The following is an 18,028-nucleotide window of genomic DNA, read 5'->3' as shown; positions in this document are numbered from 1 at the left end:
ACGGAGTTGAAATTTGACATGCTGAATGAGCCATTTTTTAATGAATTTGTCTGAATTTTTTTCTTTAAAATTCAAATTTTTTTCGAAAGTTTTTACAATTGTAGGTGTTTTTTTCAGAAAATTTTTTGTTACCTCGTTTTAAAAACTGACTATTTATCCATTGATGTAGAGAAATTTATTTTTCTCTCCCTGGATCTTCATTATATAAGCACACGCTTGAATTGATGACAATAAAAAAGGTAAAAACGAGAGATTACATGTTGCGAGACATCTAATCATAAAATCAATTCAATTTACTTAGTCAATATTGATACATAAGAGGTAAATAAACACATTGAAACATTAAATCATTAAGTCAAATTGGAAAAGCGCACAAGGCAGCTGAAACCAAATTTGTTTTATATGAAATAGAAATAAGACATAAATAAAACCTTAATAATTAAAATAAAAATGAAAATATAAATGTGTGTTTGAACACATTTATATTCTCATTTTTATTTTAATTATTAAGGTTTTATTTATGTCTTATTTCTATGTTGCGAGACATCTTAACATTAGTAGTGAAATTAGTGAAAAAAAAAAAAAAAAACTCGATATAAGATCAATAAAGACGCTTTCCTACTTGAATTGCTAAAATTCTCTTGAACAAGCAAAATTACTACTCATTTATTTTTCTTTATTAAATTGCACAATCTGTACTTCTTAGATTAATTTTTTTTTAAGTATCGGTGATTATTTTTCAAATTCAAGTAATCAGGTATATTGCGATTCACGTATTGACAAATGCTCTTACATAAAACTAAAATAATTATATATTTTGTTCTTTGTTATTTTCAGAAAACATTGAATAAAAAAAATAAATAAAGAAGATGAATGAAAAACAATTATGGAGATTGGTACATCTATAATTGTCAAAAAAGTAAGTAAAGTATGCTTATTAAGGCTCTCAAATTGATATTTGGAAAAGAAAAAAAAAAACGAGTTCAAGAGAATAAATCATTTTTAGTTTAATTATAATCAATTTACCTTCCTGAGTCTCAAAATTTATGAATTGAAAATTTATCTTAACTAAAATTATATTATCAAAAAAATGCAAATCATCATATCATATATTGCGACTTTTGAATTTTATTTTTTTGTATCGTTTACATTTTGCTTTAATTTTAATTTAATTGTGGAGACATGCGTGGTGTATATAGTAATAATCTCTTTACGGGTCTTAGATTTTAAAAACAACATTATGTTCCATTTTTTTTTTTTTATTGAAACTATTGTTTCGAATGTTCACAAGCACAACTTTCGAATCAAATTGACTGTTTTTTAAATTAATTTAATTGCAGAAAATTTTGCAAAAATGTTTAATATTCAATGGATAAATGTATAAAAAATTAAAAAAAGCAAACGATAAAAAATATTCCTTGAAATTTAAAAAGTATGATCGAAAAATAACTACAAGTAAAGTTTTCTTCTTAAAGAAATAAGTAAAAGAAATTGCGAAAATTTTTTTATCTAAAAAATATTAAAATTATTTCTTAAATCAAATGAGCAAAAAACATTCAAACGCGGAAGAATATTTCTCATTTTTTTTCTTCTTTTTCATTTCATTAGCACAGTATCGCCCTCTGCTTTTATTTTCGAATTCATGCCACTCCCGCAGTTGGAAGAGGGAATGCTGGGAATATTTCGGCGCTGACTGCGAAGTGCGAGTGTGTTTGTCTCGTTGTGTGTGTTTTAATCCGTAGATTTAATTAGATTATTTATTTATTTTTCCAGTTTTAGTAATTAATATAAAATCGTAGAAATTCTGATGAATTATGGCGTATCAAGGACCGGCATATGGATTAAGTAGAGACTGCATGCTTAAGGTATATTTTAAAGTAAAAAAATTGTGCTTCGCAGCATGTATTAACAGGTGGTTGTCGGCTAGCTTATTTTATAACATTTACACTTATTTGAGATCTCATCACGTTTTACCTAGTATTTAGCAATTTTAAATGCAACTCATTGCATTAGGTTTTTAATGTTGAAATATATATTTATTCACAAGACAGTTTGTTTTGTAAAAAACTTTTACTCTTTTATCTTTAGTTTTTAAAATGTTTTGATTGCGAAATAAACCTTAATATACGATAGTTAACATTTTTTTAATATTTGTTATTTTACCAATCCAGTATTTTATGTTTACTTATTTTTGTTTTAGGTCTTTCTAACTTGTGATTAGTGTTTTAAACTTAAAATTAATTAGTTAACATTTAAAATAAAAATTTTAAGTATTAATAAGAAGTGTAAGATTATGGTATAAGTTTAGCGTATAAGATAATACGATTACGAATAAAAGTAGTATTTCAAGTAGTTTTTTTAAAATTTTTTGATCTTTTGTTTTTTTTAAAATATTTAGTATTTATTAAATAGTTGTGAAAATAAGTTGTAAAAATATTAATCAGTTTCTATATTTTTGAATCAAATTAAACGTGCATTTTATTATTCTTTTGAATAAGTTTTTAGCAGTTAATCAGGTTTAAATTAAATTGAATGTTTTAATTATCTGTTGTTTCAATGTATGTTTACAAATTGAAATATGTTATAAAATGTGAGGTCCCTGTTTTAGAATAGACTAATAGTAATTATTCCAATCAGTCTTAAAACTATGCTGATTTTTTAGAATTTGATAATGTAGTTGCAATTAATATTAATCTGCTTCTTGTTTACCAATACAAGTAGTTCCTTGTTGCTATGTTTTAAATGGCATTATTTCTTTTATTATTACTAGATTGCAGTTTTCCCTTTTTGAAGTAATCAATATTACTACAAAAAGTTTCTGAAAACTTTTTCTTATATTGCTTAATTAAATAAATACCATTATTTATTATTAAATGATTATAATAATTAATGGTATTATTTACCATTTATTTAATTATTTATTATAATCATTATTTGTGTAAATTTAATATTCTTTAATGACTTATTTTATAGATTAATTGTATCCTATTTCAGTAATGCAGTTCTTAAAATAATGAGTTTGAGTAAACAAATATTTGGATTTTTGATCTAATATCTTTTTAATTCTTATTCGTAGTTCATCTAGAAAATTACTTTTGAACACAAAAGCTAAGACGTTCAGTGTGTTTTCATTTCAAAATTATTATTCTTGAAACAACACTTTAAATTATTTGATAAAGAAGTCATGAATTCTATTTCAGATAAATATTGGTATGAGGGAATATTAATTAATTGATAATTATTTTTTTAATGAACAGCACCTACAATTAAAATTTCCCAAGCGTTAATTTTAAACTGTTATGAGTTGCTCAGTGCTTTATTAATAGAATTCTACTAGAAAAATTGTTAAAACTTTTTTTTAAATGTATAAAGTAGGGTGACCTGGGGTAATTCCTGATCAAAAAATGCAAACATCTATTTTGTGAAAAAACTATTCAAGATAGAATTTTAATATTTACTGGAAGTTTGAGGCTATATGAGATGAGTCCTATGCTATCTTCTTTTGTTTGAAAATCTAATTAGAATTTAAAAGATTTTAAATTTTTAGTGATCAGGAATTACCCCTTCTCTTGATCACTTCTGGGGTAATTACTGATCACCAGTTTTTATAGTAAAGGAGCTGTTTAAAAATAATTATACAATGGTAATTAACAAATAAGGCATCAAGATCAATCAAATAAATCAAAAAGATATGTTTAAGGAGCTAATAAAATGATTTATTTAAAAAGCAAGAATAAAGATTAACACTTTAAATTTTCCAAAAATCTTTGCATCGTGTCATACATTTTAGGCAAGCAGCCAACTCATTCTCATGTTCTGCTGAAACATAAGAAAGAGTTCACACATGGGTTTCTTTTGCTGGATTTTGTAACTTCATTAAGTGAGAGTGTAAAGTTAAGTAAGGTACGCAACAGCTCTCACACTGAAATTTTCATTTTCAATCATTAAAAAAAATTCACTAATCTTGCTTTCTAGAGGCTTAGTTTCCTTTTTGGGCTTATAATTTCTCACCATATTTATATTCAGCTAATTTATAAACTTAAAAATTATTCTAACAATGTACACACATAAAATTAAGATAGAAGCAAGGTAAGACAAACCAGAAATGGTGCAAATCAGAACACATTTGTCTTGTATTCAGTTAAAAACAAATTTTGTGATTACAATTAAAATATATTTTATAGTTGTTCCACTTAATAAATATGAACTGCTATTTAAGAAAAGACAACCAGCTATTTATTAGCTATTTTTAATACTATTTATAAAAAGAAATGACAATGATCAGGAATTACCCCAGTGATCAATAATTACCCCATCTGTAGGGGGCAACATTTGATATAGTTTCCCATAATCAATTATAATGTTTACAGTAAATGTGAAACAATTAAACAAAAGATTACACAATTTTCATATCAAAGAAAAAGAAAGTAACTCAAAATATTTATTATTAAGAGAAGGAAGGGGATCTTTGCAGAAATGTGCAGATTTTGAAACCTATCTTTGAAAAGGAAAATACAGAAAGCAGTTTAAAATATACTTATTTTGTTATATTAAACAAAAAAACTATTATTAAGTAAATGTAGTTATACTTTAGTAAAGTGTACAAGCATTCTTGTCCAAGTCTCAAATTTTAAAAAAAATAATTTTTTTCAAATAAAACTTAGGTGATCATTATTTACCCCAGAAACAGAGTGATCGTGAATTACCCCGGGTCACCCTAACTCAAGAATTAAAATTAGTATATTTTATTATTTTTTTTATAGCAAATTTCGCTTTTAGTATTGAGTATAGTTAGTGCGGCGAGCTCTCTGCTTATCGCTTATAGCTCTGTGTTTAATTTCGCTTTTATTTACTTAAGTAGAACAAATTTTACTTGTAGGTAGTTGTTTAGTTTGTTGTTTGTCCTTTATAAAAAATAATCTGGTACAAGTACACTGCATAAAAAAAAATGTCCTGTTTTTTTTTTTTTTAATAAGCCCACTAAAAGGTTTTTAATTTGCTGCATTATTAACATAATGCAGCATAAAATAAAATGAAACATGCAATGAAAACAGTGTAAATAAATTCTGCATATTCTTTGTTAGAATTGCTTCTTTTAATAAAATGTAATTTTTTATATTATTAAAAGAAGCAATTCAAAAATGCATTTCCAAAATGCATTTGGAAAATGCAAAAATGCATATTCCAAAAATGCAAGTAAAATCATAATGCGTAACATACAAATTAGTTTACACTGATAACAGAAAAAATTATAATTATAAATCAAAAAGTAAAGTATAGAATTTAGACAAGAACTTTGTTTCCATTTTTGTTTTTCATTGTAGCAAGCATTAAGTATCTTAAAAGATTAATTAAAAAAGGTTTCTCTAACTTTTTATTTCATTTAATCAATAATTACATTAAATAATTTTCTTATTAGCATAATGCAGCATTAAATAAAACAAAATATGCAATGAAAACATTGTAAATAAATTCTGCATATTCTTTGTCAGAATTTCTTCTTTTAATAATACAAAATATGTAATTTGAAAATATTACAAAAATGCAAGTAAAATCACAATACATAACATACAAATTAGTTTACACTGATAACAGAAAAAGTTCTAATTATAAATCAAAAAGAAACTTATAGAACTTAGACAAGAACATTGTTTCCATTTTTGTTTTTTATTGTAACAAGAATAATGTATCCTAAAAGATTAATTAAAAAAGGTTTCTCTAGCTTTTTATTTCATTTATTCAATAATTTCATTTCAAATAAAGGATATAACCATTTACATTAAATAATTTTAAAAAATAATCCGAAAATGAATTTGGTTATGTTGTATTTTATTTTAAGTATTTTTAGAATATTTTGCTCACATTAATTTATTTTTTATGGATATTTTTGTTGGAAAGTTATATCTATATATTTAAAAATTATATATTATGTTTATTTAAAGAAATACAGATTCTAATTAGTATTTAAACATAAACTTAGAAACTTTTTTTTGAGAAAATTTAATATATTTTTCATTTAATTCTGTTCCAAATAAAGCTATTTATGTAAATAAAAAATACTGAATGTAATTTTTAAAAAGATTATTTAAAGAAAAGAAAAAGGGGCTGCATTTAAAAAAAAAAAAAAAAATGTTTAGTGTAAACCAGTCAAACCTAGTTTTTGTCTATTTGGTGGAATATCATAAATCTATACCTATACAGAAAGTGAATTTGATTCAAATTAAGCATCTTTATCTTTGTTAACATAAGTAAATATTTTTTCATTTTCAACATTAGCATTACTGCAAAATTCTTTTTGCAGCATTGTTAACTGATTATTATTTATTTTATATGTTCGTTAATTGACTGTAGTTACTTATTTTAGGCTCAAGCAAAATTTGACTTAAATCAAGCTCTCATTGCATTAGATTGGATAAAGGATGTAACCAAATTAAATTTGGATCCACCAAATGATGAAGGATTTGTAAAAAATCAATTAGATTTTGCCAATGTATTAAAAGACGGTACAGCATTGTGCACGTAAGAAAGTTCTATTTGTATCCTAAAAGCAAAAATTTCATAATCTAACTATCATTCTTATTTTTCCTCAAGTTAGCTTTTATATGTAAAATCTAGAAAAGTACCTGGACACAATTTTGGCATACCTTCCAGACAATGGAACAAATTCTGTGGAATGATATTCTCAGAATTTCAATGACTGAACTTATTCTTACATATATTAATACTGTATTTTAGTCTGCAAATTTGTATATAAATATACTAATTTAACTGTATACAAATTTGAAGTGTTGATAGTATGAGAATATTCTTGATATTTTTCTTAATTTAATGATTTTTAATGCTATGTGGATGATATAAGAATAATTTAAACCTTATGAGACAACCCTATTTTTAAAATATATTTTTATAATTTTTTTTTTTGCCATAAATATGTTTAAATTTTTCTGCATCCATTTATGGTTTTGGTCACCAAAAATTTCTTTATACTACGTAACATTCATTATTTGACCTTTTCCGCATTTGGTGCAGATGTTTGCCTGGTCATTGGGAGAGGTTTCATGGTCTTTCCTAAAAGTTCTTTTTAACGCAAAATCATTGGAAAAATTTTGTGCCTTTTTGTGGTCGTAAATAGAGGTGGTCTTTCCTGGGGGTTTCACTATATATATCTGAGATGTCGAATATGAGATGCTAATAAAATATTTTTTAGATATTATGTTGTAGTTATATTCTTTTCTGTGCAAAAATATCATTTTGTTTCCAATGTCTCAAAATCTGGTTTGATATGCTTAATAATTTTACTTTTTATTATTTTTAATTTTTATTAAAATAATAAAATTTATACTCAACTATTAAACTAAACTCGGAGGCTCGACAGCCCATAGAGGGCCAACTGTGCCCATCTCAGTTTTCCTGACCTTGCGCTGTGTGGTGCAGGAGCAGATGTTCTACTACCAATAATATTAATAATTATATTTAACTTTTCAGATTGATCAATAAGCTTTGCCCTGGAGCAGTTAGCAAAATAAACACAATGAAAACTCCCTTTAAGGAAGTAAGTGTCATGTTCTTTTTTTTTTTTATCCTTATCTATGATTGTTTTATCTATATATATATATAGTTCAGGGAGAGGAATGAGTCAAATTTCTTACCTTTTTTACGCAGTTGCCACATTTAATCACCTTTTTTAAGATTTGTCACTTTTCTGTTATAAATTTCTTTTGCAAGTTGTCACTTGTCAGCTTTAAGATGCTAGCAATCACTTTTCTTAATTTCTCCTGATTTTCCTATGAAGATTAATTGAGGACCTGCTAATGGTGTGTCCTCGCTCGGTTCTTCAGGTTTTGCTGTTTGTTAATTAAGTACTTTGAAGCAACAAAGGTTAACAAGCAATGTTTGCTGAACATGTGATATTGGTAGAAATGAGTATTTGCATTGTTTATTTGACTTTTTAAATTAGTTCTAGTTAACCATTATTATCAGGAAAATATTTTAATGTGCTACCTTTTAGTTTTTAAGTTTGTCTCTTTAATAACTATGAAAGTACAATTCACTTTCATAGCCGCATCAGCGAAACTGCTTACAGAATTCACAAAGCTTAGTCAACAACCTACTATACTATGTTATAAAACTTCCTGTGTGTCAACTCTTAAAAACTTCTGTTATAAAGCAAATTAAAGATTTCTCTATTTTTAGTTGTGAAGGAAGTTTTTTCACCGGTAAATCTTTTTTTATTTCAGTCGGTTGTTGTTAATAGAGTTGTCCAGGAAAAGATATCTAAATTTTTTATCTTAAGCTCAGTGTGTATTATAATCAGTGTATAAAAATAGTATAAAAATAAATATGTATAAAAATAAACCACTTTACAATATTTACTCTAACAAAGAGGTGGACAGATTTATTTTTGCCTATTTTATGTGTTTATTAAATAACTAAAGAAAAAGAACTACCACTTGTTTTCAAAACTGTGAATCTAATATATAGGTAGACTGTTGAATTGAAAATAAATAATTCTCATTTATTTTCAGAGAGAAAATTTGGAAATGTTCCTAAAAGGTTGTGAGTCATATGGTTTAAAAAGACACGATTTATTTCAAGTAAATGATTTATATGAGAAAAAAAATTTATATACTGTGAGTATCTTTAATTTTGTAATTTAAGTTAAACTGAATGAAAGATATTAATTTTACTCATTGCATTATGTGTTTTCATTACAGGTTGTGAATTGCCTTTTTGCTTTAGGAGGATTAGTATGTTGAGCTTTTTTATTAAGTTTATATATCTATCTATATATATATTTATATATACAGTAGAACCTCAATTTAACAATGCTGGTGAGACTAGAGAAAAACATCATAAATAACAGCATCTCTATATTGGGAAGGTGAAAATTCCCCTAAAAAGTAAAATTTAAATGCATACAAATGTAATTATATTTTGTTCAGTACACAGGGGTCTGTCCAGGCCGAATTTACTACCATTTAGCGGTACCTTCACAAATTCAATTTTAGGAAAAACGGTAGTTTCACAAATTACTTTTTCTTAAAATTTTATTTTTGTATCCCTTAAGAAACGATAAATCCATATTTTTGTATTGATTTTTCAATATAATTTTTAATTTTTCTCAAATTATGTCTAAATTTTCACAAAATAGGTACCTCTCTGAAAAACCTAGACAGACCCTTGGTACATAAATATAATCTGAAACTAAAATGTCTTCTTCTTCCTAATCCCCAAAATTAGCAGGGCTAAACAATGTCCATGAAATTCGTGACGCGGAGGAAGTTGGCCACCAAAAATGGGTTTTCTAGAATGTCCCTCTTGTCCAGTCCAGGATATGTTGGGGAGAAGCCTGCATGTTGTGGAGCCTGGGCCAGTTTGGGAAAATTTTAACACTACCCTCGAAAGAGAGAGACTTAAGGTGGCCGCTGGTAAGCGCCGCCTGATCCTTGCGGTTGCACTGAATGTTGAGTGCACCTCCTGGACGGTTGCTCTGGTACCGGTGATGTTTGGGGGGTAGGAGCCAGGAAACATTCTCTTCTTTTTTCTTAATGAAGAAGAAAATTTTTTCATTTTAATCGAAAAAGAACCTGACATTTTTACTTGGTTACCCTTTTTTTGTCTTAAAGTACAAATTGAATTTTCAATAATTCTGCAGTATCTATTTCTTTTTATTTTTCAATTCCTCCACCATAACTGCTGCTTCATTAAATATTGGTGGCGGATGTGAAGATTGTCTTCTTCACTACTAGACCCCATAATTTCAGCTATTGAAAATGCCTCTGATTCACAAGTCGTAAGGTTGTTATGACACAGCAAATGTTTTTTAAAGTCGATGTTAGGCTCAGCATTCTGTTCTGAATAATTTTAGAATTTTCCTGGATCAGATTTGACCTGTCCTGAAATCATTAAGGAATCTTCCGTGCCTGTTTGACATTGCATAAAAATTATCAACTAAAAGTCCAATTTAAGATGACTCAGAATGTCGTTATTTCAGGGAATTCATATTAGAGGATGCTCTAAATATTATGATTTTTATACATTGTTGTTGTTGAAAATTTATGGGGACCAAGGGGAAAAAATGCTCAAAGTGGGAAGTCGTTGTACACAGATAGATGGCTTTAAATTAAAGTTCTACTGTATATGAACAATCTAAAAATTTGTCTAATTATGTGTTAAAGAAACATTTTTTTCTTCATTTTTATTTTAACTTGTATACACATTATGTCTAAATTTAAACTGTTTTCTTTTAAATTTTTTATTTATATGTAATCAGGTTGTGCTGTGTATTGTTTTTAAAAAAGTGCTTATTTTTTATTTCCATTTTTCAAAATTCCTTAAAGGTGCTTTTTTTGTTGGATGTTTTTAAAAAGTTCTTAAATTTTCCATCTTCCATAATAAGATTTTTTTTTTTTACTATGTCTATTTTTGTCACATAGCATGGTTTTCACATTGTTCCATTCAATGTTTTTACAATTCATTCGCCATAATCTCTCAGTGTGCTGTCTGTCCGTAGGCTATGAAAGCGGCAGTCATTTTACATGTTTGATGAAATCATTTTTTATGTTGCGGGTTCGCATGTTCATACACTGCGCTGATTTTGTTTGGCAGGAATCTTGCACTCTTATGTGCAGCTCTGCTGCATTTTGTGAGAGATTCGCAATTTCAGGTTTGGTATTTGGTCAGGTTTGGCATTGCCAAAATTTTTTCTCTGATAGGAAAGAATATTTTATTTCTCTTGTTAATTTCACTACTGGTGAAGCGCCATTATCTTCCTCACTGACAAAACACTGATGCTCTCGTTCAGTTCAATTTATATATCTGTACCATAATCCTTGAACATAACTTGGGGATTATTCACTAATTATGTATTTTCATGTGGATCCAAAGCAATCTACAATCACCGAACTTCATCATCTCAAAACTTCTTTCTCTCTTTTATTCATTTAATTTAATAAATATAAGAATTGAGATTTTAAATCGTAGGTTAAAATTTATTGATCTTTCTATTGTAGATTATTTTTTTACTTATTACTTTTGACTACTTTTACTGTTGTATTATTGCGTTTAAAATTTTCAATGCTCTTGAATTATTTAATGAAGAAAAAAAAAAAAAAAAAAAAAAAATAAAAAAAAAAAAAAAAAAAAAACAATAATATTTGAAGGAAAGATTTAAAAAAGATTATGAAGTGAGGGACCTTTCCCTATTTTAACATTTAACAAATGCTGTAAAAAATATCATTGCAAAATAAGTTTAATTCAACAAGTAAAACAATTGAACTAAAATTTAATAATATCAGATTTGTTAAATATGAATGTAGGGACCATATAATAATTTATTTTTGACTTTTTTAAGAAACACCAAATCAAGTTACAAATTTTAATAATTGAATAGGGTCCATTCTCTAATTTATTAATGTTTTCTTAGTTTGTTAATTCTTTACATACCTTTATAAATTCAGTGTGATCAATAATAATCTTGTTCATGTTTTTGTTGATTATACTTTTATAAATAATATAATTTGATGGAATTTTCATTTGATTTTTTAAATTAATATACCAGTGAATTTTATTCTCAATTTTCTTGCAGGCTAAGAAAAAACAGTATGATGGACCAACAATAGGAGTTAAAGTTGCTGATGAAAACAAAAGAGCATTTTCAAAAGAGAAATTAGAATTAGGGAAGACAATAATAGGATTGCAATCTGGTACCAATCAAGGAGCTTCACAGAGAGGCATGACTCCATATGGTGCTCCAAGGCAGATTTTACCTGATGGTAAATGAGTGGAAGAAACTTTTAAGAGCATTTTGTAAATTAACATCGCATTGCATTATTCTATAGTCCCCATTTACATTTTTGTTCTGTTCACTGTGTCATTTTGAGAATATTCACTCGCTTTTTTATGTATTTTGTTGCTACTTGAAGTTATTACTCATATATTTTAATTCCATGACATGTGGCATGCAAGAATTCATTTTGAATGAATTTACTATGTGATTGAATTTGATGTATAGTTCCTGTAAGCTCTAAAAGCTTAATTGTGCCTTTCGACTGATTTTTAAATATGTCTCAAGTTTTATTCTCGCACATTTTAAACATGTCAGAAACGTGGATATATTTTTTATTTTGATACACAATTTGTATAAATTTTGTGATGTTGCCATTTTATGTGATCTGCTTTTTTTAATAATTAAAAGATATTTTCAAGATTGTGATATTATAGCATTTATATATAAAGCAATTGAGAATCAAAAATGTTTTTCGAGCTTATTAGTATATCGATAGCTTTAATTTTTTTAGTGTTAACTAAAAAAAAAAAAGAAATCTTGAAATAAAATTTTGAATTGGTGAAAAAGAGTAAATTTTTCTTATCAACCTTCGTACTGACTTACTTCTATGTGTAAAAATAATATTAGTACATTATGAATGTTGCCAAATATTTTTGATTAATAAATTTCTTGTGAATTGCTTAGTAGCTTTTTTAGCATTCAAAAAAATTCATGCCCACTGAACACTGTTGTAATAATTTTAAGATCTTTGTTTTTAAGTAAATTTTCTGATTCCTTAATGAATGAAAACAAACATTCATTTACATACACAAGGTCGACACATGATTAGAGATGTGAGGAGAAAATATTTCCCAAAGAATATTTTAGAGGAACAAGAACATTCTCTTGAGTCTGAAATTAAAAGAAAATTTTAAACATCTTTCTTGTGGATAAAAAAAAGAACCTGAACCATAATTGTATATGAATTACAGTTCTTTTATTATTCTCAACAGATTGCAAATAATCTTTAAGTGTACTTACCATATAATAGATAATTGAAGTGTGAATATAATATTTTTTATTAACTGAACAAATGATTTTGATTCCAATTATATTTTTGCTCTGAAAGAAAAACTTTTAAAATTAAAAGCTTTCAGTGTTATTTTTATTTTACAAAAAAATTGGGAAGATATAAAAGTTTTCAAATAAAATTATTTTGATACAGACTTATTTTTGTTCTTCAATCAGATTACATTACATTAAAAATAGGAAGTTGAACTACGGAATACGTTCAACTAATGAATGACTGAATCTAATATTAAGACAAGCATATACCTGCATTTATGCTGAATAACATATTGAGTATACATATTTTCGAGGAAATCCTCAAGGAGGGGGTAATTAAACAAAAATAATAGAACTGAGTTTTTTTTTTGCCCAGAGTTGTAAGCAAAAGAGCATGATTCTTGCTAAGGAATATTCGGCCACTGTTTGGTATTTGGCCTTTTTTGCCGAATATATGGTTGACCAAATGTTTGGAAAAATATTCTGCAAAGTATTTCAACAGTTATTTTTTGAGAATTTGAAAATATTTAATAAAGAATCTAAAATAGTGTTTTTTTTACTAGGCAGTTTTTTACATATATTTGGTAAATTCTAGAACTTGCAAATTTAAGTTCTGGAAGACAAACTGAAAAGCAATGCTTGGAGAATTGAAACTAGGTTACTTTTTACTCAATCATGAGTTTTGTACTTGTGAATTTTTTTTAAAAATTATATTCAGGCAAAGCAATTTCGGGGTTTTTTCAATATTTTTTCTTTTAAGAATCAAAAACTTTCGATGCTAAAATTAATTTTTTTTTCTTTTTACAAAAATATTACTAAGTGTTAATTTTTCTGTCTTGTTTACAGTATTTTACACAAATGAATCCATGTTATCTTCACACTGAACAATGCACAAACTAAGCTATCTCACTTATTCAGTCAGATTCCACCAAAAAAAAAGTTATTTTGCCATAGTATTATTGCTACCTAACTAATGCTAAAACAAGATTTGTCTACCATGGTAACTGAGATCAATTATTTTATCTACGACAACCAAGATTCTGGAAATAATAACACATTTCTTTGAGTCAAATTAATACTTCGATAATACTTTATATATTTTACTAAACATATTTAAATTAGTGTCTAAACTTATTTACTTTTTTACATCTACTATTTTTTAGTGCATATAGCATTATAAATAACAGGTAAAGAGATTTGTTAAAAGTTTCAATCAGCTTCATGCACAATTATATTTTATATATCAGCTTGTTTGGAAAACGAAAATATCAGATTATGATTTCAACTTTTGTAGAAAAGTTTTATGCCAAAAAACAATTACTGCAAAGCAATCTTAAGGGTTGGTGAGCAGCAGCAAAGCATAGGCCTAGCACACTAGATATAATGATAAAAATACAAAGATGTCAATTTAAAAATTTATTTTGTCATTTGAAAAAATATATTACAAAGCATAGATATGTAGTTCAAAACATAATTTAAGGAATGTAGATCTTTGCTTGACAGAGGCACTTAATGGAATAATTGTGAAAAAAGTTATAAATGCAATAAGCAAAAAATAGAACATTGACACACATTCTCTCTAGCAAAAAATTGAAAGAAAAAAAAGTCCATGAAGAAAAGGTTGTTTTTTTCCACCTTTTTCAAATAAGTATACATCCTTTATTTTCTTTGAAAGGATTTTCTGATTGAGAAATTCCAAAGACAAGAACATCAGATTTCTGGTGCTCAGAGCAGTATTTCATCAAACTAAAACAAAAGATAATGCATGAATTAATAAAATAAATTACCTACACAGGCTAAAATATTTAAGTTTAAAGTCGAGTAGAAATGATTAATTTAATTTAAACAAAAAATTAATGAATTTTCTTCACAAAAAATATAAATAATGTTAATTAAAATTCTACCTTTTGATTGAAAAAGCACGGAATTAAAATCTATATTATATTTTATAGGTAGAAAATGCATATTTAGAGGTTATATTAAAAAGAAATCACCCTAATGTGCCAAAAATAAGATTTAAATTCTCTACTTCATCTAGTCTTTACCTTTCAATCATGCATTTGTTTCAAAGTGGTTGCTATGCATTTAAAGCTATGTAAATACAAAATTGTTTTAGGTAGTTAGAGATTCTAAAATATAGTTTTAATATTAATTTAATGTTGATTAAACATTTATAAAGTTTTTTTAATCATAAATCAAAGTTCTTACAGTGTATTTGAAATACAATTTAAAAAAAATCAGGATACCTGATTAATTGAACTTTAAAGTAATTTCTAGAAAATTATCTACAGTGAAGGTTTATAAAGAAATATATCTAGTGATGAAGTTTAAATTTTTGTTATGATATCTTCCATAACACAAGATAATTGTTAAAAACCACCTTTCATAATATCTATTTTATTTTTAAATTATAACTAAAGATGCAACAAATATTAGGTTGATTACTAAACATCAAGGGATCAAGTCCACTTAACAGTTATACCCAAATAATACTTTATTCCTACTTTTCATGTTTCATGGCACAATTTTTATTTTTGCCATAAATGTACATTAAGTTTTCATAGCTAAAAGTACTAAGCTAAGTTTGGGAAAAATTCTCAAGCTTCCCCACAGATATGCCTAAGATGGATATGAGTTATACTTTTTGAGTTGGCCCCTTTCTGTGGCTGTTTTTCAGTTTCTCGCTTTTTCTCCTTTCCCCTTTTTTATTTCAGTTACTGCCCAGAAGTAGCCAAAACTTGGTGGTTCTTCTGCAACTGTCTCTTTTGCCTGAAATATTTTGGTTAAACAGTCGGACCTTCATTTGTATTACGAACGCATTTCCTACCTCATCAAGATACAAAAAACTTTAAAAGTTATGACCTTTACTTTTACCTTTAATAGTAACATGATTTATGATTTCAACATTGTATTAAACTTGTTACTATTTCCTCACTTTTAACAATGATAGACTTTACATCCAATGTATTTTCAATTGCTTTTATTTATGACAAAACCAAAATTCTTGCATAAATAGCTTGAGATCTTTTCATATCACTACCTCTTGTTTCTGTTTAACTTCAAGCTTGCAGTTCGCTTGATCAAATGATCATGTCATAGTCTCCGTGGAAGAATCACAGTGACATTGTAGCAGAACGTTACGAGTTCTTGCAAAAAAAATTTTCTTTTGAAAAGAAAAAAAAAAAATTACTTTTCTTTTCTCAGAAATTTATATGTAATATTTGAATCATGCATTTAGATAATCACTTTTTGACACTCTCAATTTAAGCTATAGTATCGGAAAAATACAGAAAATTCGAATCATGCATTTGAATATTTACCTTTTAAGGCTATAATTCTGTCGAATGTTTGGCACTTATTGCTAATGATTTCTCCATAGTTTTTAAACCCGATATTTTTTATATGATATTATTTATTACAACAACTAATTTCGAAACGAAACACGAATTTGAAGAGTCCGATTCGAGTGATTTCGCCAGCGATCTTTTTTTTCAGGAATTACTACGGATTTCATGATTTTTAATTATTTTCCCGATTTTTTGTGTTTTTTTTAAAAATTGTATTTTTTAATTATTTTCTTTATCATAAAAAATTATTACAAGTTCAGTTTAAAATATTTTTTTTTGTAAACACAGCACTTTTGTTATTTTAAATTAGTAACATACATGTTTATTATTATTAAAAGCATCATGCAGAAAGATATTAGTGCTAGAGAGTTTTGACGCAGATAGCTTAAAAAAATTCTGCTACAGGGGTCTTATTTACTGGGATATCTAAGTGCTACTGCATGTTTTTGTTAATTTATTATCATATGTACATATATACAATCATTTTGTTTTAAATAAAATGTTTGGATTGCTGTAAAAACATCTTGGCATCTCTCCCTACACACTTAAAATACTCAGCATCCACAAACATTTGAAGTGCAGGGCAAAGTTTAAAATACACTTGACGCATTAGCAGTTGTAGTTTGCATGACAGTTCAGAATACAGAATTATTTGAAAAACAATCGCATCTTTTCGATAAATATGTTGGTATGTAGCACAATGAGCTATTGATGACAGTCTGGAAAACATCCTTGAGGATGATCCGAAGACGACAGCATTATTTTGATCTTCTGTAGAGGGACGACTTTGGAAAATCCACTGGGTACCGATTAACATGTTCATTATTCAAGAGACGATTAACATGTTCATAATTGCTAACAAATTTTATTCATTATGTCTCAGGGTTCGGCTGCAAAAAAGTTCGATCATTTAGTGCTTCATATACGAAAAAAATTAGGAACCGCCGCTATAAATAACGCTTAAAGATTACGTTTGCCAGGAACATATGTATACATGAAAAGATTTGTTGTCTGCTTGCCGCTTAATGTTTATCAACTATTAACAAGTTTAAATTTCGAAGAAATTAGTGAAAAATAAAAACAACTTTGAAAAGAATAATGCATACACACGCTTGAAACATTGGAATGACAAAACTAGTAAATGTATATGAAAAAAAGCTTCCAATGGACCACACCTTTCAGGTGGTCATCATTATATACTCACTCATCACAAGCTTGTGATACAGGCATTCGACTTATATTTGCTTCTTGTCTTAGTTGCAGCACTTGTTTTCGAAGATTTTGAAGTTGAGACATGTTTAGAATATATCAAAGTAAATGCACAGCTAGAATATTACTTAAATTTTCTAAACTAACGAATCGAAAGTCATAAACAAAACACCGAATTACGGAAAATAGGCAGTGTCTATTACACCGACTATCGGTAAGATAGCCTCAGAGCTATCGCGCCGACGTTGACAACAGCGCCACTTTACAGAAACTAATTCATCGGTACAATAGCTATAAGTTATGCTTTTCAACCTGTGTATGTGAAATTGGTAATGGGTTGTCATTGTTTCACCAACAACAAAAAATTTAAAAATTTAAAAATAAAAGAACATCATTTCTTTTTTCCTAAAAGCGTATAAAATTTTTCATAGAATTTTTAAAAACTAAATTATTTATTAACATTATATTGGATTTATTTAAATATATTAATTGTTTCTGTCGACTCGTTTATATTTTAATTAATAATTTAAATAAAGTTTTTAATAAAGTACAAAAAAAGGTGTCTTTTCCTACTTTTTTTTCTGGTGAAATATATCTATTTTTTATTTATCATTTATTTCAAAGGGTACTAAAATTTTCG

General features: G+C 26.9%; 1 protein-coding gene and 1 long non-coding RNA gene across 2 annotated transcripts; one reads left to right on the top strand and one right to left on the bottom strand.

The window, feature by feature from the left end:
• The first annotated feature begins 1,614 nt into the window (after positions 1-1,614).
• LOC107453807 (myophilin) lies at positions 1,615-12,467 on the top strand. The gene is made up of 6 exons (XM_016070765.2): positions 1,615-1,865; positions 6,365-6,519; positions 7,486-7,552; positions 8,526-8,630; positions 8,715-8,747; positions 11,588-12,467. Exons 1-6 carry the CDS (start codon positions 1,815-1,817, stop codon positions 11,780-11,782), a joined length of 606 nt encoding a protein of 201 aa, XP_015926251.1. The 5' UTR covers positions 1,615-1,814; the 3' UTR covers positions 11,783-12,467.
• A 1,768-nt stretch (positions 12,468-14,235) lies between these two features.
• On the bottom strand, positions 14,236-17,684 carry LOC139426021 (uncharacterized). The gene is made up of 2 exons (XR_011637269.1): positions 17,384-17,684; positions 14,236-14,578 (listed from the first exon to the last, which is right to left on the bottom strand). It is a non-coding gene; the product is annotated as an uncharacterized lncRNA (long non-coding RNA).
• Between the last annotated feature and the right edge of the window lie 344 nt (positions 17,685-18,028).

The sequence above is a fragment of the Parasteatoda tepidariorum genome, chromosome 7, assembly GCF_043381705.1.
Source record: "Parasteatoda tepidariorum isolate YZ-2023 chromosome 7, CAS_Ptep_4.0, whole genome shotgun sequence".
Lineage (NCBI taxonomy): Eukaryota > Metazoa > Arthropoda > Arachnida > Araneae > Theridiidae > Parasteatoda > Parasteatoda tepidariorum.
Note: the sequence above shows the minus strand (reverse complement) of the source record. Positions and strands in the feature narration are given on the sequence as shown.

Excerpts from the sequence above, each read along its gene's own strand:
- LOC107453807 (XM_016070765.2), top strand. The coding sequence starts at position 1,815 with ATGGCGTATCAAGGACCGGCATATGGATTAAGTAGAGACTGCATGCTT. Across the intron at positions 6,520-7,485 it reads GACGGTACAGCATTGTGCAC|ATTGATCAATAAGCTTTGCC; the intron begins GTAAGAAAGTTC and ends TTAACTTTTCAG. Across the intron at positions 8,748-11,587 it reads TTTTTGCTTTAGGAGGATTA|GCTAAGAAAAAACAGTATGA; the intron begins GTATGTTGAGCT and ends ATTTTCTTGCAG.